The sequence below is a fragment of the Ranitomeya imitator genome, chromosome 3 (assembly GCF_032444005.1).
Source record: "Ranitomeya imitator isolate aRanImi1 chromosome 3, aRanImi1.pri, whole genome shotgun sequence".
NCBI lineage: Eukaryota > Metazoa > Chordata > Amphibia > Anura > Dendrobatidae > Ranitomeya > Ranitomeya imitator.
Window position 1 is genome coordinate 420,232,254 of NC_091284.1, and position 23,304 is coordinate 420,255,557.

The 23,304-nt window shown below is 44.6% G+C and overlaps 1 protein-coding gene across 3 annotated transcripts in view; it reads left to right on the top strand.

The window, feature by feature from the left end:
• BRIP1 (BRCA1 interacting DNA helicase 1) overlaps window positions 1-23,304 on the top strand; it is a 567,171-nt gene that overhangs the window by 275,656 nt on the left and 268,211 nt on the right. For all 3 annotated transcript variants that reach the window (XM_069757210.1, XM_069757211.1, XM_069757212.1), the window contains 5 exons: window positions 14,344-14,543; window positions 14,703-14,835; window positions 14,941-15,095; window positions 18,154-18,319; window positions 20,229-20,369. In XM_069757210.1, the coding sequence (XP_069613311.1) occupies window positions 14,344-14,543; window positions 14,703-14,835; window positions 14,941-15,095; window positions 18,154-18,319; window positions 20,229-20,369 (795 nt within the window). The remainder of the gene's footprint in view (window positions 1-14,343; window positions 14,544-14,702; window positions 14,836-14,940; window positions 15,096-18,153; window positions 18,320-20,228; window positions 20,370-23,304) is intronic.

Sequence of the window (23,304 nt, forward strand, 5' to 3'; positions counted from 1 at the left end):
AAAAAAAAAAAAAATCAGCCTGGCTGCAATTAAGGCTAGGCAGCAACCTCAGAGGAGAGAAGAAAAAAGAAAAACTTCCTCAGACTACTTTTCCTCCTACTTCAGCCCAAACATTTTGGCCGGCTATACTGTCATGATTCCAATGGCAGGGAATCACAAAAGGACAAGCACCAACGAGCTCTAGGGTGATGGAACCTGAGCTGACCGCGACCCTAAACCTGAACACACAAATAACAATAGCCGGGGAACGTGCCTACGTTGATCCTAGACGTCTCGCACCAGCCGAAGATCTAACTTCCCCTATTAGAAGAAACACAGACCTCTCTTGCCTCCAGAGAAATACCCCACAGAAATAGCAGCCCCCCACATATGACGGTGAAATGAGAGGAAGGCACATACACAGTATGAAAACAGATTCAGCAAAATGAGGCCCGCTAAAACTAGATAGCAGAGGATACAAAAGTAAACTGCGCGGTCAGCAAAAAACCCTTCAAAAAACCATCCTGTAATTACTTGAACTCATGTTCCAACTCATGGAACATGAGGAGCAATTACAGCCCACTAAAGCAACCAGCAGCAAAGAGACAATTATATGCAAGCTGGACAAGACAAAAATAAAGCAAAACGTGGAACAAGAAAATCAAAACTTAGCTTGTCCTGAAGATTACTGAAGCCAGAAGCTGAGGTAACAAAACACTCTGAAAACCTTGATAGCCGGCGGGGAAATGACAAGAAAGCCCGGTTAAATAGGAAACTCCCAAATCCTAATAGAACAGGTGGACACCAGAGACAGCAGAACACAAATCACCCAGTACCATCAGTAACCACCAGAGGGAGCCCAAAAACAGAACTCACAACAGGGAACTGAAACAAAGTAACGGAAAACAAACACAGTAAATACTAGCGCCGGAGCGCAGAGCAAGTACAGAGACACAGCGAACGGCCAGAGACTAAGCAAACACTAAAGATACTCAGGCACCTCCGAGCAGAGGAGGTGGCCTGAAATACCGTGCTCTCCATGGTGATTGGCTGCAGATGCACCACATCCGGTGCTAGGTGATCCGGAGCTGTGAGACTGTATCTAATGCTGAAGCCTGCGCGCCTGCGCAGGAGCGCCGGAAGTAGGAGCGTAGGAACGAGCGATGCCGGAAGAAGATGGCGCGCCCGAGAGGAGGAGAGGACAACGCGCCGAGCGCTGAAAGAAGAGCAGGCGAGGGGAGCGGAGGCGGCACGCTGAGGACCAGGAACAGAGCGGTGAGCAGCCGCTGTAACAGCAGCATTGCATTGACATATTTTCTATGGAGCATCTTATGGGGCCATAATCAACTTTAATGCAGCATTACATGTAGCATATTTTTTATTGAGCATCTTATGAGGCCATTATTAACCTTTATGCAGCATTGTATGGGGCAAATGTTTCTATGGAGCATCTTATGGGGCCATTATTAACCTATGGTGCAGCATTATATGGGGCGTATTTTTGTATGAAGCATCTTATGGGGCCCATTATAAACTGTATGGAGCATTATATGGGGCTCCTGATTCAATATGGATATTCAAAAACACTTAACCTACTGATGTCTCAATTAATTTAACTTTCATTGGTATCTATTTTTATTTTTGAAATTTACCAGTAGCTGCTGCATTTCCTGCCCTAGGTTTATACTCGAGTCATTAAGTTTTCCAAGTTTTCTCCTTCGCCTCATTGGGGGACACAGACCGTGGGTGTATGCTGCTGCCAATAGGAGGCTGACACTAAGTGATACAAAAAAAATTTGCTCCTCCCCTGCAGTATACACCCTCCTGCTGGCTCTCAGCTAACCAGTTCTTGCTTAGTGTCTGTAGGAGGCACATGGGTCTGTTTCAGACCCCAACGTTTTTATTTTATTGTTTACTTTTCTGTAAATTTTTATTTTTTAATTAACGGAGTGAAGGGGGCGACGGTTCCTTTCAAGGTTCTGATCTCCCCCGAACCATCAACAGGCGAGCACGGCGAGTATACCTCCCCGTACCCTCTCCTGCGACGTGGGAAGCCATGCCTGAGCTCACTTCAGGGGCGACGGTTCCTTTCATGGTCCCGATCTCCCCACACCAGCAGCAGGCGACCACATGGAGTGTCGCCTCCATGTATCCTCTCCTGGAGCCAGGCCTAATGCCGGACAACTGGCCCTGTCCACCCGGACTGAACTCCGTGGCTGTACAGAGGCCCCTCTCTATGGCGTCCGACCAGCCCCCACTGTCCCACCACTGTGAAAGCGGATGGCACAAGGAGGCGGACGGTTCCTCTCCACCTCCCTAACAAACGGATGATGGATTGAGGCTTATCCCTGCACCGTCCACGCTGCACAGAACAGCGCTGAAACCCACATCCGCGGCGGCTTCATGCAATGACGCGCACCAATGGTGAGTGGATCCATCTTCAGTGGGTCATCAATTAAAAATACCACGGACTGTCAGATAGCAAATCTGGTTCGTTCCGTCTTGCGGCTTCGGGTCCAGCGCTCTATCCTAGCGGCCGCATGGATTGTTAGAGCAATGGTCTCCTGGCTGGAGACCTTAACTACCCTGATTCACACCAGCAACAACTGGCCAATCAAATCCTTTGAGCGGGAGACTGACAAAGGATTGTATAAGGATTGTCCAGCACAGTCTAGATCTAAGGGATCTTGGTTCCAAACAGGGGAACGAAAAGTAAGATCGACCCTGGACCTCAAACTTCTAACAACCTTTGACATGGTCCTCCTTCTTTGGATGGAGTTCCTCCGCTCAGCCATTACTTCAACCGAAAAAGGTGCAGTTTCCGGCATCCATCGACATTCGGGTTGCTTGCCCTCTGCAAAAATTCCTTCGCCTTTCCATTCGTCAGCAGCATTTTCAAGTCACAACCTTGTCCTTCGGCCTTGCTTCCGCACCCAGAGTGTTCGCTCGGGTCATGGCGGATGTCATGTTTCTCTTGCACTCTAGAGGCGTGCTCGTCCTGCCCTGTTTGGTCTGTCTAGCCGCCCTTTCAGGACTACGCTGAGTCGTCTATATCTCTTGCGATACCTTCTCTCCTGGGCTGGCAGCTACACTTAGACAAGTTCTCCTCATTTCCAGCCCAGCAGATATCCTTTTTGAGCATGATCCTGCACACTTCTAGAAGGATGGTAATTCTTCCTTGAGACAAGGTCATGGCCCTTCAACAGGGAGCTCGCGCAAGGAGAGTTCTGAGGACTTGATTACTCACCCCCTCATTTCATTCGATTTGCTAAGAGAGTTCCGAGGAAGAATGGTGACGACAATGGAAGCGGTTTCCTTCGCTCCGCTCGTTTTCAGCAAGTCAAACAGACTTTCAGACAATAGTCTCTGAGCTCCTTCTTCATCCAGGGCCTTTCTCCCGGTTCAATGGTTATTAGTAACTACCAATGCCAGTCTTCTTCTCCCCATCATTGTTCTGGAGATCCGAACGGTAGTTTTACAGCAGGTCCACTGCCTTCTGGCGGGTCACCCTATCCGAATTCAATTGGATAATGCCACGGCGGTGCCTTACGTCAGTCATCTAGCAGGTACCCACGGTCAGGCGCCATAACCGAGGTACCTCACTTTCTCTGATGGGCCGAAGTCTATTATTCAGTGATCTCGGCAGTATATATCCCAGAAGTAGAACTCTGAACGGCAAACAAATTCAGCCGTCAGGGTTCCGCCTCAAGTCAGTGGGAACTTCACCCCGAAGTCTTCCATCAGATCTGTCCTTACTGGAGCTCTCCAGTTGTAGGTGGGATGACATCCAGACTGAAGGCCAATGTACTCAAGTTCGTGGTTCGGCCTCGAGATCCAAGAGCCATCGCTCTCCATGCTCTGGTTCTGCCGTGGTACCAGTTTCCATAACTCCCCTTCCACTGCTTCCGAAAGCCTTTCGGAAGCAGAAAGGGGCCCCAGTGATCCTCAGATCCGCACTGACCACGTCCGTTTTTTGTTTGCGGAGCTAGTATCTTCTCTCCTTATCGCAGCACAACTGCAAGTAGGGACTTTCTCACAGGGAGTTTTCACACGTAGTTCTTCCCTATCGCATACCGTTAGATCATTGGGACCTTATTATTCCTAGGAGCCTTACAGTAGGCTCCTTTTTCATCCGGGCAGACTTTACTATCAGGGAAAGTCGTCCCGTTCTCCTCTGCGATATTCTCACTCTGACGAGTCTTCGGAGCTAGCTTCTCTGCTCTTTCAGACTTTTTTCCCTTATTACCTTCGAGGCAAGGTTGTCCTCAGGCCATCTCCATTCCTTGTTACCAAGGTGGTACTGTATTACCACTGTTATGAGGGCTTAGTTCTTCCCTCATCTCTTTTGGCTCCAGTCCACAAAATGGAATAAGATCCCCCATATTCTGGACGAAGTGAGTGCTCTGAGTAGGTACGTCTTGACAACGGCATCCTTCTGAAGGTTGGACGTTTTATTTGGGCTTCCTGACGGTAGAGGAAGGCTTCCTGACATTTTCAGGAAGGGTTTAGCCGTTTCATCGACCATGATAACATGGTGAATTCTTTTCACCATCCAGGATTCCTTCCGTGCTAGATGTCAGCGTATCTCCCTGTCTATCAAGTGTCCTAGGCACCAGGCGTCTGCAAGGCACGCCTGCAAGCTTGCGGATTCGTCCAGTCCGCATGCATTCTTGAAGCACTATAATTCCCACACTTCCACAGATGTGAGTCTGGGCAGGCGGACCCTGCAGGCCGCGGTGGCGCACTTGTAAGTAGCGGTTACACAGGGCCTGATCTATTGTCCCCACCCAGGGACTGCTTTGGGACGTCCCACGGTCTGTGTCCCCCAATGAGGCGAAGGAGAAATAGGGATTTTTGTGTACTCACCGTAAAATCCTTTTCTCCGAGCCATTCATTGGGGGACACAGCTCCCACCCTGTTATTAGCTTATGCTTGTTTTTTTAGAATATGACATGCTATACGCTCATATATTGTTATTGATCTCCTACTGCTTTTGCACCGAACTGGTTAGCTGAGAGCCAGCAGGAGGGTGTATACTGCAGGGGAGGAGCTAATTTTTTTTGTATCACTTAGTGTCAGCCTCCTATTGGCAGCAGCATACACCCACGGTCTGTGTCCCCCAATGAATGGCTCGGAGAAAAGGATTTTACGGTGAGTACACAAAAATCCCTATTTTTGTGTCAAAATTAAGGGTCTCGGCTTATACTCGGGTCAGCTTATACTATAGGATATACGGTATGTGTATTGAAGATGTACAGTCATGAGAAAAATGACGTATTGCATCTTTGAATTCTATCGTTTTATCTAAGAGTACATAAAATAACATCTACTCCTTAGAATAATCCTGGTCAAACGACAACCCTTTGGCTGTTCCTGTTCGGTCCGCGAACTGCAACACCAAAAGGACTGGAAGCTGTGGCCTGTGGGAAGCACACTGCCCTCCCATCTTTGTTCGACATCTCGATTTCAACATAACTGCATCATTGGGATGCAGATACTGATAACTGCAATGGAGGAAGAGAGATCTGTTGACTCTTTTTTAGTTGAACTGTCATAAACTTGAACATTTAACATGCTAATTGAGGCATTTAGAGTGTGAGCTACAGCTTTTGTTTGTTTGCAATTTCTTTGAGCATTGGTGTGAATACTTTTCTGCCCAATGATGACAGAAGTATTCTAGGAGTGATACCTTTATTGGCTATTCCGAAAATAATACGTTTGCAAGCTTTCGGAGCACAGTGGCTCCTTCTTCAGGCAGATTATAAATAAATTCAGCGTCGGACTGGAGCACCTTGGGCCCACCAGAGAAAATCATTCTTGGGGCCCACTATGTAGCTACATAGAAATATATTCAAGACCATCAATTGTGCGGTAAAACAGGCTAATATCAGGGCATAATATAAGGTAGTACATGTCTTAATTATGTAGCAGGGGTTGGGGTAGCCCCCTCATAGAATATTAAGTAGCCCCCTCATAGAATATAATGTAGCCTCCCACAGAATATAATGCAGCCCCCCATAGAATATAATGCAGATCCCTCATAGAATATAATGTAGCCTCCCTCATGGAATATAATGCAGCCCCCCTCATAGGGATAATACAGCACCCCACAAAATATAATGTAACCCCCTAATAAGTTATAATGCAGCTCCCTCATATGGCATAATGCAGCCCCTCCACAGAATATAATGTAGCCCCTCAGAGTATAATGCAACCCTCCATAGAATATACTGTAGTTCCCTCATAGGGCATAATGCAGCTCCCCTCATATAGTATGATGTAGCCACCTGAGAGAATAATGCAGCCCACACATATAATATAATGCAGCCCCTCCACAGAATATAATGTAGCCCCCTCAGAGTATAATGCCAACCCCTCATAAGGCAGCCCCCCATAGAATATACTGTAGCCCCTCATAGGGCATAATGCAGCTCCCCTCATATAGTATGATATAGCCCCCTCAGAGAATAATGCAGCCCCCACAGAATTATAATGTAGCCCCCTCATAGGGTATAATGCAGCCTCCCTGAAAGGGTATAATGCAGCCCCCTCCACTATCCTCATTTTTCTCCCCCTCCACCATTGTACCCATTACCACCTCCATCATTGCCTCCTTCCCTACCACCATTGTCCTTTCCACCACTACCATCTTTGTCCTTTACACCACAACCATCATTGCTTTCTTCCCCACCATCATCATTGCCCCCACCATCATCATTGCCCCACCACCATCATCATCATTGCCTCCAGCACCATCATCATTGCCCCCACCACCATCATCATCATCATTGCCTCCAGCACCATCATCATTGCCTTCAGCACCATCATCATCATTTCCTCCAGCACCATCTTCATCATCATCATTGCCTCCAGCACCATCATCATCATCATTGCCTCCAGCACTAACATCATCATCATTGCCTCCAGCACCATCATCATCATCATCATTGCCTCCAGCACCATCATCATCATCATTGCCTCCAGCACCATCATCATCATTGCCCCACCACAATCATCATCATTGCCTCCAGCACCATCATCATTGCCTCCAGCACCATCATCATTGCCCCCACCACCATCATCATTGCCTCCAGCACCATCATCATTGCCTCCAGCACCATCATCATTGCCTCAAGCAGCATCATCATCAGTTGCCTCCAGCACCATCATCATTGCCTCCAGCACCATCATCATTGCCTCCATCATCATTGCCTCTAGCACCATCATCATCATCATTGCCTCTAGCACCATCATCATCATTGCCTCCAGCACCATCATCATCATTGCCTCCAGCACCATCATCATCATTGCCTCCAGCACCATCATCATCATTGCCTCCAGCACCATCATCATCATTGCCTCCAGCACCATCATCATTGCCTCCAGCACCATCATCATTGCCTCCAGCACCATCATCATTGCCTCCAGCACCATCATCATTGGCTCCAGCACCATCATCATTGCCTCCAGCACCATCATCATTGCCTCCATCATCATTGCCTCAAGCAGCATCATCATTGCCTCCAGCATCATCATCATTGCCTCCAGCACCATCATCATTACCATCATCATCATTGCCTCCAGCACCATCATCATTGCCTCCAGCACCATCATCATTGCCTCCAGCACCATCATCATTGCCTCCATCATCATTGCCTCCAGCACCATCATCATTGCCTCCAGCATCATCATCATTGCCTCCAGCACCATCATCATTACCATCATCATCATTGCCTCCAGCACCATCATCGCCCCACCACAATCATCATCATTGCCTCCAGCACCATCATCATTGCCTCCAGCACCATCATCATTGCCTCCAGCACCATCATCATTGCCCCCACCACCATCATCATTGCCTCCAGCACCATCATCATTGCCTCCAGCACCATCATCATTGCCTCAAGCAGCATCATCATCAGTTGCCTCCAGCACCATCATCATTGCCTCCAGCATCATCATCATTGCCTCCAGCATCATCATCATTGCCTCCAGCACCATCATCATTGCCTCCAGCACCATCATCATTGCCTCCATCATCATTGCGTCTAGCACCATCATTGCCTCTAGCACCATCATCATCATTGCCTCCAGCACCATCATCATCATTGCCTCCAGCACCATCATCATCATTGCCTCCAGCACCATCATCATCATTGCCTCCAGCACCATCATCATCATTGCCTCCAGCACCATCATCATCATTGCCTCCAGCACCATCATCATCATTGCCTCCAGCACCATCATCATCATTGCCTCCAGCACCATCATCATCATTGCCTCCAGCACCATCATCATCATTGCCTCCAGCACCATCATCATTGCCTCCAGCACCATCATCATTGCCTCCAGCACCATCATCATTGGCTCCAGCACCATCATCATTGCCTCCAGCACCATCATCATTGCCTCCATCATCATTGCCTCAAGCAGCATCATCATTGCCTCCAGCATCATCATCATTGCCTCCAGCACCATCATCATTACCATCATCATCATTGCCTCCAGCACCATCATCATTGCCTCCAGCACCATCATCATTGCCTCCAGCACCATCATTGCCTCCAGCACCATCATCATTGCCTCCATCATCATTGCCTCCAGCACCATCATCATTGCCTCCAGCATCATCATCATTGCCTCCAGCACCATCATCATTACCATCATCATCATTGCCTCCAGCACCATCATCATTGCCTCCAGCACCATTATCATCATCATTGCCTCCAGCACCATCATCATTGCCTCCAGCACCATCATCATTGCCTCCAGCACCATCATCATTGCCTCCAGCACCATCATCATCATTGCCTCCAGCACCATCATCATCATTGCCTCCAGCACCATCATCATCATTGCCTCCAGCACCAGCATCATCATCATTGCCCCACCACCATCATCATCATTGCCCCCACCACCGTCATCATTGCCTCCCCCCACACACACACAGCTGCACACATGGAGCAGAACAATATTGTATCATACAATTAGGTTCTGTAGAAGGACGTAGATCTGGGGATTTATTATGATGGAATATAGGCTGAACTGGATGGACAAATGTCTTTTTTCGGCCTTACTAACTATGTTACTATGTTACATGGAGGCAGAGACGCACACACACACACACAGCACCCACTCACCTCTCCGCACGTTCCCAGCAGCCGTAGCACACCCCGGCAACTTTCTGTCTGAAACAGCCGCGCTGAATGATGACGTCATCCAGCCGCGCTGATTCAGACAGGAAGTGACGGGCAGGAAGGAGGACGGTGTGGATCCCTGCAGCTCCGCTCTGGCCCCAAGCTGCAAGGATCGCAATCAAGGATCGCCGCCCTTTAGGTGCCCACCTCCAGGGCATTCAGCAGCAGCGGCGGGCAGTGTTAGCCTCAGCCTGCGGCTAACGCTGCCCACCATTAAAGTGAAATGGTATTCACGCCTCTCCACGCCCAGGTCCAGAGAAATGTTTTCCCACCGGTGTGTCCATTTCATTCCTGATTGTGTGTCTGTGTAGATTCATCCTAGTTGGTAGTTTTTGCATGGTGTCCCCAATATAGATACTCCCAGTGCACCTCGTACATTGTATCATGTACACCACGTTGGAGGATATAGATGAAAAGGAACCCGTGACATTATAGTCCTGATTTGTCTTTGGTACGCGGACTATATTTGTTGGTAATATGTGAGTACCATTTGTCCTTGGAGTGAGTTTGCTTGAGACATACACTCCTGAGAAAATTGTCAACAGTCTTCATTGTTTTTGACTTGTGAATATCTTTCTCACTGTAGAATGATGGACTCAAAGTTGTTTGCAAACACGTTGCTACTCTAAAAATTATTGCCGATATCTTTTCTTCTTGACTTTATCTTTACACACTCTTGAATACTTTAGACCAGCAAAAATGTCTGCTTTTATAGAGGTGGTCACACTTGCTGATGAACCTTTAAAGGGAGTCTGTCACCCCCAAAATCGTACATGAGCTGCGGCCACCGGCATCAGGGTCTTATCTACAGCATTCTGTAATGCTGTAGATATGCCGTCGATGTAACCTGAAAGATGAGAAATAAATGCTATATTATACTCACCCAGGGGCGGTCCTGCTGCTGTCTGGGTCCGATGGGCGTCGCGGTGCGATCCAGCGCCTCCTAATCTTCATACGATGACATCCTCTTCTTGTCTTCTAGCTGCGGCGCAGGCGTACTTTGTCTGCCCTGTTGAGGGCAGAGCAAAGTACTGCAGTGCGCAGACGCTGGGCCTCTCTGCTTACTTCCCTCTCACACTTCTCATAGTTTAACCACTTACTCCACTGCAGTTCAGCCTCCTCTTGCATTCTTTACAGAATTATAACTGTGTGCCAGGAGCTGTGTAATTATCACCAGTAACTGTGGAAAACATTTCTGTCCCTCTTTTTCACATGAAGAACCTCAGTGGTACAGTTCATGCAATTTCATCATACTGAAACTTCTGGTGTCTAAGACAGTGGACTCCTCCAGAGAACAGAAAGGCATATAATTACCAGGGGGTCACCATTTTCATATGGAAAGGATCAACTAAAAAGGTAATAGTAGCTGAATTTCTATAAATTTAGCTAGTATTACTTAATTTTAGCTGTCCCTTTAATATGAAAATGCATGGTCGTCCTCTCTTCAGCTAGGTCATATGAGATATATATATTGTGACATTACACTCACTAAAGGGTAGGGGAATACTCGCTTGGCAGCGATATGACACACAGCAAGACCGTATTTTCTTCAAAAGTTCAACTGGGTTTTATTACTCCATAAACACCTGTAGCACAAAACACAAAGTAACAGCCTTCATAGCATGGCAAACAAAGTAACAGTGTTCATAGCATGACTCTGCTCCCTCAGGACTGTGACCATATACTTTTGGTAGAGTCCAATATTCAGGCTCCCTCTGGAGCCAAACACACACCATCTGGATTACCTGCTCGTCAGCGTTGCAGGTTTCACATCATTAGTTTACACATAATCACGCCTGTATCTCTCCAGTCACCAGGTGACTGCACAGTTCAGTAACTGTCCTTTATCAGGGCACATAGTTCTTTCCCCATACCCAGGGTTACCTCTCAGGAGCTCCTGCTCCACAGGCTGACTCCTCATCAGTCCAAGGTCCTCAATAGGACGGCGTCTTTCTCATTGTAGGGCCATCCCAGGCTCTGTACACACATGTGGCCTGACCGGGTGCTATTCAGGACGCTCGTCCAACACCAAGACCAACAGGTCCAAAGCCCCACCACGTGCTATTCATTGAGATAGCACTCCCACACATAGGCTTTACCAGGACCTTGTAAATGGACCATACAGATCCAAACACTCTCAACATGTGACCCACACCCTGGTCACATTATGAAGCTTTAACTACCCCAACAGGTGGGATGTGTGTGTGTGTGGCTAGTTCGACCTGCCCAGCTCTCAGAACTAGCCAGCCCTGCCAGTCTCCCTCTAAAACACCATAATTACTTGTGGGACTACAGGTCCCAGAACAACCTTACTTCAGGCTGGCAGTGCAGAGTGTCTTCCTCTGCGACACACATACCGACCATTCACAATAATGCCGGACTTTGACTCATCACCATAGTTATGCATGCGATTGCTATGCATTCCTTTTGCCTCAATATGCCTCCATGCATATTCTGGGGAGACCTTGCAGCGCCCCCTACCTGTAACAGGGGTCACTGCATCACAATATCTATAATATAACGCTGGGAGCGTCACTCTGTCCGAAGCCTTTATAGACTGAGCAAGCGCCGGCGCACTCTGGACCCCACAGAGTGACTCAGCCCAGGAGATCGCGGTATGCGTAAGCACTGAACACATACCGCGATCTCCAACGGAGAGGCAGGGACGTGCCAGGAGGGTGAGTATATGCTATATTCACCTGTCCCCTTTCCACCGCTGCGCGCCGCTCTGTTTTCCGCGTGCTCTGCCTGTGGCATTCGGTTCAGAGGGCGTGATGACGCGATTAGTACGCGCCGCCCTTTGACTGAACAGTCACAGTCAGAGGACCCAGAAGACGGAGCGGCGCGCAGCGGTGGATCGGGGCCAGGTGACTATAGCAAGTGCCGGGGGCCTGAGCCCCCATAGGAGTAAGTGGCTCCTGTAGCAGCCATGTTGGGCTCAGAGGGGAAAATAAGCTTCTATATCATCAAGAGTCTGAGTTTGAGAAGGTCCTGCTTTACCATGAACACTGTCTTTAGCAGTATGGTTCTCTTCTCTCAGACAATGGGGTGAAAAAGATCTGGATCTCCCTTGTCTTTTTATGCCCCTCTCAAAGTATGTATAAACATTGTGTATTCTAATACCACTATGCATTCCTGACATTTGAAACCTAGTTGACTTCACCAGCTACCATAATGGAATTTGTAAAAGTTAATTAGGAAGACTATGATGCAGATCTTAAAGGACAACATCGAACTAATTTTGTTAATGTGACCAGTCATAAAGGCAGATAGGCAAATATCAATGCTTACCCTCTTGGTTTTTTATAAATGTTGTTTCCGGTTTTCCTCCCAGTATGAATTAAGCAGGATTTGTGGGGTATTCACTACATATTGACATTGCATTGGTTCATTTTTGGTTGAGAGGCCATAGTATTTTATTAATTCCTGTGTTGTATATTGTATTTTTGTCTGCACTTCAGTATGGCACCCTACAGGTCCTTCTAAAAAAATTAGCATATAGTGTTAAATTTCATTATTTACCATAATGTAATGATTACAATTAAACTTTCATATATTATAGATTCATTATCCACCAACTGAAATTTGTCAGGTCTTTTATTGTTTTAATACTGATGATTTTGGCATACAACTCCTGATAACCCAAAAAACCTGTCTCAATAAATTAGCATATTTCACCCATCCAATCAAATAAAAGTGTTTTTTAATAACAAACAAAAAAACCAACAAATAATAATGTTCAGTTATGCACTCAATACTTGGTCGGGAATCCTTTGGCAGAAATGACTGCTTCAATGTGGCGTGGCATGGAGGCAATCAGCCTGTGACACTGCTGAGATGTTATGGAGGCCCAGGATGCTTCAATAGCGGCCTTAGGCTCATCCAGAGTGTTGGGTCTTGCGTCTCTCAACTTTCTCTTCACAATATCCCACAGATTCTCTATGGGGTTCAGGTCAGGAGAGTTGGCAGGCCAATTGAGCACAGTAATACCATGGTCAGTAAACCATTTACCAGTGGTTTTGGCACTGTGAGCAGGTGCCAGGTCGTGCTGAAAAATGAAATCTTCATCTCCATAAAGCATTTCAGCCGATGGAAGCATGAAGTGCTCCAAAATCTCCTGATAGCTAGCTGCATTGACCCTGCCCTTGATGAAACACAGTGGACCAACACCAGCAGCTGACATGGCACCCCACACCATCACTGACTGTGGGTACTTGACACTGGACTTCAGGCATTTTGGCATTTCCTTCTCCCCAGTCTTCCTCCAGACTCTGGCACCTTGATTTCCGAATGACATGCAAAATTTGCTTTCATCAGAAAAAAGTACTTGGGACCACTTAGCAACAGTCCAGTGCTGCTTCTCTGTAGCCCAGGTCAGGCGCCTCTGCCGCTGTTTATGGTTCAAAAGTGGCTTTACCTGGGGAATGCGGCACCTGTAGCCCATTTCCTGCACACGCCTGTGCACGGTGGCTCTGGATGTTTCCACACCAGACTCAGTCCACTGCTTCCTCAGGTTCCCCAAGGTCTGGAATCGGTCCTTCTCCACAATCTTCCTCAGGGTCCGGTCTCCTCTTCTCGTTGTACAGCGTTTTCTGCCACATTGTTTCCTTCCAACAGACTTACCATTGAGGTGCCTTGATACAGCACTCTGGGAACAGCCTATTTGTTGAGAAATTTCTTTCTGGGTCTTACCCTCTTGCTTGAGGGTGTCAATGATGGCCTTCTTGACATCTGTCAGGTCGCTAGTCTTACCCATGATGGGGGTTTTGAGTAATGAACCAGGCAGGGAGTTTATAAAAGCCTCAGGTATCTTTTGCATGTGTTTAGAGTTAATTAGTTGATTCAGAAGATTAGGGTAATAGGTCGTTTAGAGAACCTTTTCTTGATATGCTAATTTATTGAGACAGGTTTTTTGGGTTATCAGGAGTTGTATGCCAAAATCATCAGTATTAAAACAATAAAAGACCTGACAAATTTCAGTTGGTGGATAATGAATCTATAATATATGAAAGTTTAATTGTAATCATTACATTATGGTAAATAATGAAATTTAACACTATATGCTAATTTTTTGAGAAGGACCTGTATATGCACCTGCTCCATTTACAGAAATATTAGTGGCAGTTATTTAGTTTGGACTAATGCTTTGTTTTATAATTGTTTTTAGATGGATATATGCTTGAAAGACCAGGTTGTAATCCTAGATGAGGCCCACAACATCGAGGACTGTGCCCGTGAATCTGCCAGTTACAGTGTAACGGATGCCCAGTTGCTGTTTGCCCGAGATGAGATAGACAGCATGGTTATCCATAGGATTAGACCAAGCGACCATGAACCCTTGCGAGGGGTTTGTTACAGTATGACCAAGTAAGTTATTTCTTGGGAGAAATAATTAGAAATAAGTTACAACCTAGTAATAGTAACAACCTAGCAATAGTAACTTTTATCTGCAGTTAATAGAGATATTGTGTAATCTATAAATGACTCCATATACAAATATCTTCATTTTTATCATCTGTTTTCTAGTTGGATAAAAGAATGTACTGATAATTTGGTGGAAAGGGATTATGAATCTTCATGTAAAGTGTGGAATGGTAAAGATATTCTCTCAATTTTTCATGACATGGGTATAACAAATGCAACGTTTCCTCTCCTTAAGGTAAGTGTCAACTTTGTCCTTTTCAGAGGGGCAAATTCCCAAGTTTCCTGTATATAGAATTGTCTCTTTTTAGTCTTCATTGCATTTTTTTATGTTGTAATGTAGGGAAATCTGGCTGCTGTAGTTGAAAAGGAGGAAAAGACAACTATGCTGGATGGTCAGGAGTTGGTAGTGAAAGTTCCAATACTTAGCCCACAAACGCAAATAGTATTGCAGGGACTGTTTCTTGTCTTGGACTATCTGTTTCGCGAAAACAACAGGTTAGTTTACATATGGGAAATAATACGCTATGTATAAAATTTAATAATTACTATTCAAGTAAGTATAACAAGATATTTTCACTTCTAGTGAAAGCCATTCACGGTACTCAAAATGTTGATATAGCTTCTGCTGCTGTGTTCTAGAAATTGAAGAAACTGCGGTGTGACTGTGACATAAATTAACATTTAGTGTGTTGGGATGGAAACCCATCAGAGATCTGCTGTGAAAACTCTTAAAAGGGAGTTTGGAAGTTAACCCGTATACATCGGATAGGTGAATAACTTCCCCATTGCTGGGGGTCCGACCACTGGGATTCCTAACAATCTCCAGAATCAGGGTGCTGAATAGCTTCTGGGAATGGAGAAGTGGTCTATAATGCCCACCTCCGCTTCATTTATTCTTTCAGGATCGTTGAACACCACACAGCATTCAGCAATCGCTGGCAGTCCCAGTAAGAATGAATGGAGTGGCACCTCTCTAAGGGGCAAATGAAGAGTGTTTCGTTGTATACTACTATTATGTTACAATCTTTTCTATTTTGTTTCTTAGTGTATTTAATTGGAAAATGTAATGAAGATGTCTCTCAATAAAAATTAATGGAAATGCAGTGCGCCTGGTTGACCACCATTCCATTCAAGCGGGGCTTGACCTCTCTGTACACATAAATGCCTAGTTTTACATAGTGTGAATATATTCATAATGGAGAGAGGATTAAGGTGCTGCCAAATACCACTGGTGGTGTCTTATCCTATGAAAAACAAAGGATCAGATATTTAAATTTGAGGAAGAGTTGGCACACCCCCATATACAGTGGGGCAAAAAAGTATTTAGTCAGTCAGCAATAGTGCAAGTTCCACCACTTAAAAAGATGAGAGGCGTCTGTAATTTACATCATAGGTAGACTTCAACTATGGGAGACAAACTGAGAAAAAAAAATCCAGAAAATCACATTGTCTGTTTTTTTATCATTTTTTTTGCATATTATGGTGGAAAATAAGTATTTGGTCAGAAACAAACAATCAAGATTTCTGGCTCTCACAGACCTGTAACTTCTTTAAGAGTCTCCTCTTTCCTCCACTCATTACCTGTAGTAATGGCACCTGTTTAAACTTGTTATCAGTATAAAAAGACACCTGTGCACACCCTCAAACAGTCTGACTCCAAACTCCACTATGGTGAAGACCAAAGAGCTGTCAAAGGACACCAGAAACAAAATTGTAGCCCTGCACCAGGCTGGGAAGACTGAATCTGCAATAGCCAACCAGCTTGGAGTGAAGAAATCAACAGTGGGAGCAATAATTAGAAAATGGAAGACATACAAGACCACTGATAATCTCCCTCGATCTGGGGCTCCACGCAAAATCCCACCCCGTGGGGTCAGAATGATCACAAGAACGGTGAGCAAAAATCCCAGAACCACGCGGGGGGACCTAGTGAATGAACTGCAGAGAGCTGGGACCAATGTAACAAGGCCTACCATAAGTAACACACTACGCCACCATGGACTCAGATCCTGCAGTGCCAGACGTGTCCCACTGCTTAAGCCAGTACATGTCCGGGCCCGTCTGAAGTTTGCTAGAGAGCATTTGGATGATCCAGAGGAGTTTTGGGAGAATGTCCTATGGTCTGATGAAACCAAACTGGAACTGTTTGGTAGAAACACAACTTGTCGTGTTTGGAGGAAAAAGAATACTGAGTTGCATCCATCAAACACCATACCTACTGTAAAGCATGGTGGTGGAAACATCATGCTTTGGGGCTGTTTCTCTGCAAAGTGGCTAGGTCGATTGATCCGGTACATGTAAGAATGAATGGGGCCATGTATCGTGAGATTTTGAGTGCAAACCTCCTTCCATCAGCAAGGGCATTGAAGATGAAACGTGGCTGGGTCTTTCAACATGACAATGATCCAAAGCACACCGCCAGGGCAACGAAGGAGTGGCTTCGTAAGAAGCATTTCAAGGTCCTGGAGTTGCCTAGCCAGTCTCCAGATCTCAACCCTATAGAAAACCTTTGGAGGGAGTTGAAAGTCCGTGTTGCCAAGCGAAAAGCCAAAAACATCACTGCTCTAGAGGAGATCTGCATGGAGGAATGGGCCAACATACCAACAACAGTGTGTGGCAACCTTGTGAAGACTTACAGAAAACGTTTGACCTCTGTCATTGCCAACAAAGGATATATTACAAAGTATTGAGATGAAATTTTGTTTCTGACCAAATACTTATTTTCCACCATGATATGCAAATAAAATGTTAAAAAAAACAGACAACGTGATTTTCTGGATTTTTTTTTCTCAGTTTGTCTCCCATAGTTGAGGTCTACCTATGATGTAAATTACAGACGCCTCTCATCTTTTTAAGTGGTGGAACTTGCACTATTGCTGACTGACTAAATACTTTTTTGCCCCACTGTATATAAGGTAGTTGACGGGTCTTCCAAAATCAGCACTATCAATCAACTTTTTTTTTTTTTATTTGTATGGGTCCCTTTAGCAATCTAATATCTAGTAAATGGAAACTAGTCATCTTGACACATAATAACTAATTCATAGCTTCTGAGCAATAAGAAGGCATTAAAAATGGTTACTAGTTGCCTTAAAAATGTAAAAGGCTATTCCCATCTCCAAGATTCTATCCCAATTTAGTAGGTGTAATAATAATATTATCAAATAACTTCAATTCGAAATGTAATCCAGTTCTACTGATTCACTATGTCACTTACCTCATGTGCAGGGCATTAGGAATCCATGGTTACGACCACTAACAACTATCTAACTCTCACTATGTTATTACACCAGCTATATATTGGGATAGGATCTTGGAGATAGAATACCCTTTAACTGTTAATTAGCTATATAACTTTTTGATGAGCTTAAGATAGATGGATAAAACAAAGAGTGCTAACCTTTTAGGTGACAGCAAATGTCATATCATGCCGAAAATATGTACTCTGGCGTTTTAACATGACTGCATCCTAGTGACACATGTACTTTTTACATATATGGTTTTGTGATTACATCATTTTACCATTTACTACAGTAGTCATCCATTTCTTTAGATTTGCAGAAGATTACAGAGTTGCCTTGCAGCAATCTTACACATGGACAAGCAAACAAGACGTAGCAGATGAAAACGGATTCTTTGCAAGACCAAAAAACCGTAGAAGCATTCGTCAAAGGACGCTAATTTATACGCTGAACTTCTGGTGCTTGAACCCAGCAGTGGTAAATTAAGTATATTCCATGTAATCATATGAACAGCACATGTTTTGTTGAAGAATGCATTTACCACCTACCAAAAGAAAGTGGATGACCAGGAGAAGTCATAAAAGGGGTGCAAATGTATAAAATATGTGCTCTATTTGTGGCACTTATATATGAGGTGTTTACGAGGGGCGATCGAAAAGTAATGATAATCAATACTAAACACAATGAATATAGTCAAAAATTTTTTTTATTTTTCTACATAGTCTCCTAACAAGTCTATAAATTTAGTCCATCTCTTTTCTAGACTTAGAATTCCCTTCGAAAAAAATTATTGATCTTGACCCTCAAAAAAATCCTCAACAGCGGTTATCACGTCACTATTGTCGTCAAATTTCTTGCCCCGTAGGTGTTCCTTGAGCCGAGGAAAGAGAAAGAAGTCACTGGGGGCTAGATCTGGCGAATAGGGGGGGTGTTCCACCAGTTCAAAGCCCGCTTCTTGAATGGTAGCCATGGCAACTGCAGCTTTGTGAGCTGGCGCGTTATCTTGGTGAAACGGCACTCCAGTCCGCAGTTTGCCACGCCTTTTCTCCTTGATAGCCTCCCGCAATCTTCTTATTTGTTCTGCGTAGTAGGAGCCTGTAATACTGGCTCCCTTCTCCAAATAGTCCACCATAATAATTCCTTCAGCGTCCCAAAAAACGGACGCCATAACCTTCCCTGCTGAGCTTGACACTTTGAATTTCTTCAGCGTCGGTTTGACGGCTCGTTTCCATCTCATCGATTGATGTTTAGTTTCGGGATCAAAGTGGTGGATCCATGTCTCGTCCATGGTCAAGAAACATGACAAAAAATTTTCCTTGTCTGTTTGGAACTTTTCGAGATTTGTTATTGAAATGTCAACTTGTTTCTTCGTTTGCTCGTCGATTAACATTTTTGGCACCCAACGCGTGGAGACCTTTCTCATATGCAATTCTTTTGCAAGGATTCTTTGAATACTGCCATATGAGATCCCTGTGACCTCAGCTACATGCCTGATAGTCACTCTTCGATCTGCCAATAGAACTTCTTCAACTTTTTTCACATTTTCTTCATTGAGGGACGTGGATGGGCATCCTTCACGATGTTCATCTTCCGTCGATGTTCTTCCCAGCTTAAATTCCTTGGCCCAGCTTGCAACTGTGGGATATGGAGGAAAAGAGTCCCCCAATGTTTCCACCAAGTCGCTGTGTATGTCTTTGGTAGTCATTTTTTTCAAGCAGAGGTATTTGATGACACCTCTGAGCTCGTTTTTTCCATTTTGATGTTCACTCCTTGGCAGTTCATATTCAAATGAATGTAGCTCCCGGGAATCGTGGTCTATTTAAGTGATTTTTTTTTCCTGTACTAGTGGGTACCTAAGAGAGAAGAAAACATTTTATTTTAATTTCTGTGGGCAATAGAAATAACCGATTATCATTACTTTTGGATCGCCCCTCGTATATAAAGCATCATGGGATGGCAAAATGTGCCTAACACACCTACTGTATAGAACTAATGCAGTGTGGCATTTCAGAAAAAATCTCGCCATCCCATAACTTACAGTTTACAAAACGATAAATCTCCATGAAAGTTGTGCAAAATAATCTGGAGGCAAACTGGAATAAGACACTATTAAAATGTGGTCACATGTTGGGTCGTGCAAAAGAGTTAACCCAAAAGCCACAATGCATTAGTAGCTTGTGACCAAAAGGCTACTTTTCCAGGTGACAATACAGTGATGTATTGTTGGAGGGGTTGTTTACTTTGGGCTGTTCCTGTTTGATAGATGGGTCCTCTGACATTCAGCTGTTCACAAGCTGTTAAGATTTTATTCAAAATGTTTTATCTCTATTTTATGTGAAAAGAAAAAATACTTTGTCATATATTTTCTTACTGTGTTTTATTACAGGCATTTTCTGAACTAAGTGGCAATGCTCGCTCTATTGTCCTTACCTCAGGCACCTTGTCTCCAATGGGTTCATTTTCCTCTGAACTAGGAGTTAAGTTTTCTATCCAGCTAGAGGCCAGTCATGTTATTCAAAAATCCCAGGTGAGTGATCACTTTTATACTATGCATTTGTGAGTATGCTAGCTGAAGAATTTAGATGCTGGTATATAGTTGCAAATTGTTACGCTTTGAAAATGTGGCATACGAGTGTTAACACACAATTATTTTCATAGAGACTCCGGGTATTGAGCTTGAAAGGGTTTTTCCAAAATGGGCATATTTCACCTAAACAGAGACTAGGTGACAAATGTTTGATTCCTAGGACTCCAACTCTTAGACCATCATTGATATTTAGAACAGGGTCAGTTCTTTCTCACTACATGATCATAGTGATGAATGACCTAAACAGATCATCCATGAAGCATGGACAACACCACTCCATTGTCTATGGGGCTGGTAGAAACTGTACTGTACTCCGTGGTTGGGGGTCATCGGAATGTCACTGTTAATGGTGGCAGCAAATGTTTATGAAACAAACATTAAACAATTACCATTTTTCAATTGTGTGTGTCATTTTTTAACAAGAATAAGGAAGGGAAGAGCCATAAATTAGAGACCATCCAACAACAACCAGTTTAATTCAGAATAAATATTCTGGAAATGGTAAGTGATATTGGGGCAAGATCTAAAGGGTCCAGTCATAAGACACATATAAGTGCTTTTGGTAAGTAGTAATGATGAAAAAGATGTGTCCACCACAGTACATTTGTACCAATGTCATAAGATGTACCTTTCATTATTGGACCTGCCCTGCAGAGCATGGGAAGTGCCCCCCCCCCCTTGCTTTTATATGTTTGGAGCAGAGAGGCTTTGGCTGAAGTTTGAAGCATCATTCAAGATAGTACTGGAATCTACACTGAGTTCTGCAATACCACCTTAATAAAACTCCGGTGCCACCTTAACACCTCCTCCCTTCCTTCACTCTCACACACAAACTTCTGTCTCCTTTGCTGTGAATACTTTTCTGCCCAATGATGACAGAAGTATTCTAGGAGTGATACCTTTATTGGCTAACCAGAAAATAATATGTTTGCAAGCTTTCAGAGCACAGTGGCTCTTTCTTCAGGCAAGATTACAAATGACTGAAGAAGGAGCCACTGTGCTCTGAAAGCTTGCAAACATATTATTTTCTGCTTAGCCAATAAAGGTATCACTCCTAGAATACTTCTGTCATCATTGGGCAGAAAAGTATTCACATCGATTTTTCTGGCTAACACGGTACCACAATACAATTTGTTATTGTACATCAAGATAATGGAAGTCTCCTTTGCTGTAAGGGCTGAGAGAGGGAGGGGATTTGCAGGCTGCAGCTACACTGAGTGGAGCTTTTTCACCTGCACTCAGCAACTTGACTGTAAAGTGAGGTTTTCTGTGTGCATATTTATTGGTTATGAGTGTTATGTGTTGAGTGTATGAGTACTTATACTCATGTATAATTGTCAGTGTGAGTGAAGGGACCCTCTTTCAGCTATGGGTGACATGGGTTGTGGGGAATGGAGCACTCAATCAGTTATGGGTGACTGGTGGCCTCCTGTCATGCCAGAGGAAGGAAATACCTGGTGTATTGAGCAAACAAGGTAAAGAAGGTAAAAAGTGCCCTGACGTTGGGGAAAAGGAAGAAGGATCACCCCTAAACACTCTGAGAGTGCAACCTGCTCTCCCTATTGTCCCTAGATGGGTCCTGTTCCCCCATGCGTGATCATGTGCCTAAGCACTAGCTTGCCCTGAGCTACCCTAACTAGTGAGTAGTGCAGCAAGATCCTTGTCTCACTACTAAAGTAAAGAAACTCAGGGAGGGAAGCAAGCTGTCAAGATTCGAACCCAGCAGCTCTTGTGCACCAGGCCACAGCTCCTCCCTCTGAGCTATTCAGCTCGCTGGACAGTTACTTGCTAAATCCGATATTAGTACCTGTGTTGTTCCTGATGTCTCCTACCTGAGTTCCTGTTATTTCAACCTGAAGTTTCTGATTGGCTCACCCTGTGATCTCCTGATTGAGCACCCTATTTAAACCTGGCACTTCATTGTGAGATTATTGAGCTCCCAGCTTTTAGTCTAGCTTCTTTCCACCTGCTGCTTATTCTCAAGATCCTATTGCTGCTCTGTGTACCGACCTCTGGCTACATCCTGACTACAATTCCCGCTTATCCTGAAGATCCAACTGCTGCTCTGTGTACTGACCTCTGGCTATATCCTGAAATTTCTACCTGCTGGTGCTGCCCTTGGTGGTTGCAATATCACTACTCCAACTCAGGTCAGTCGTTAACAGAATTATCTTGCACGCAAAATGGAGTCTGTTGCAGCCCAACTGAGGCAACAAGTCGCTGAACTTCAGATTTTTAGTGCCACCTACCAAGAAAAATTTTCTAAGTTGTAAACACAGGTTTTGGGTCAGCAAAAAAAGTTATTGAGTTGCAGAATCAACTTCTGGATTTACACAACTCAGGCCTGCAATCAAATGCACGCATGCCTCTGCCTGCAAACCAGTGGGGATCGTTATCATTATCGTGGATTCCTTAATCAATGTCGCATCTATTTCCAGATGCAACCTTCGCTGTTTACCAGTCATAGAAAAAAGGTTCTTTTTATCATTAATCTCCTGACAGATGAGGCTTTTGCTTGGGCCTCACTTTATGTGGAAAAGAAATCTGACCTATTAAAAGACTTTGTTTCCTTCTTCACTGCTATGGATCAAGTGTTTGATGGCCCAAATCGTTGTCCTACAGTGAAACCAAATTGCATAACCTACATCAAGGGCGGCGCTCTAGCTGAACATACTGCCCAATTCCGCCGCTGGGTGGCAGACACCATAAGGAATTTAGCTGCCCAGAGGAATCAATTTAGGCAAGGATTATCAGAGCTAGTTAAGGGTGAACTTGCAAGGGTTGAGACCCCTGATAATTTAGAGGACTTTATTCAACTGTACATCCAAACTGATCAGAGACTAAAGGTACCGTCACACATAACGATATCGTTAAC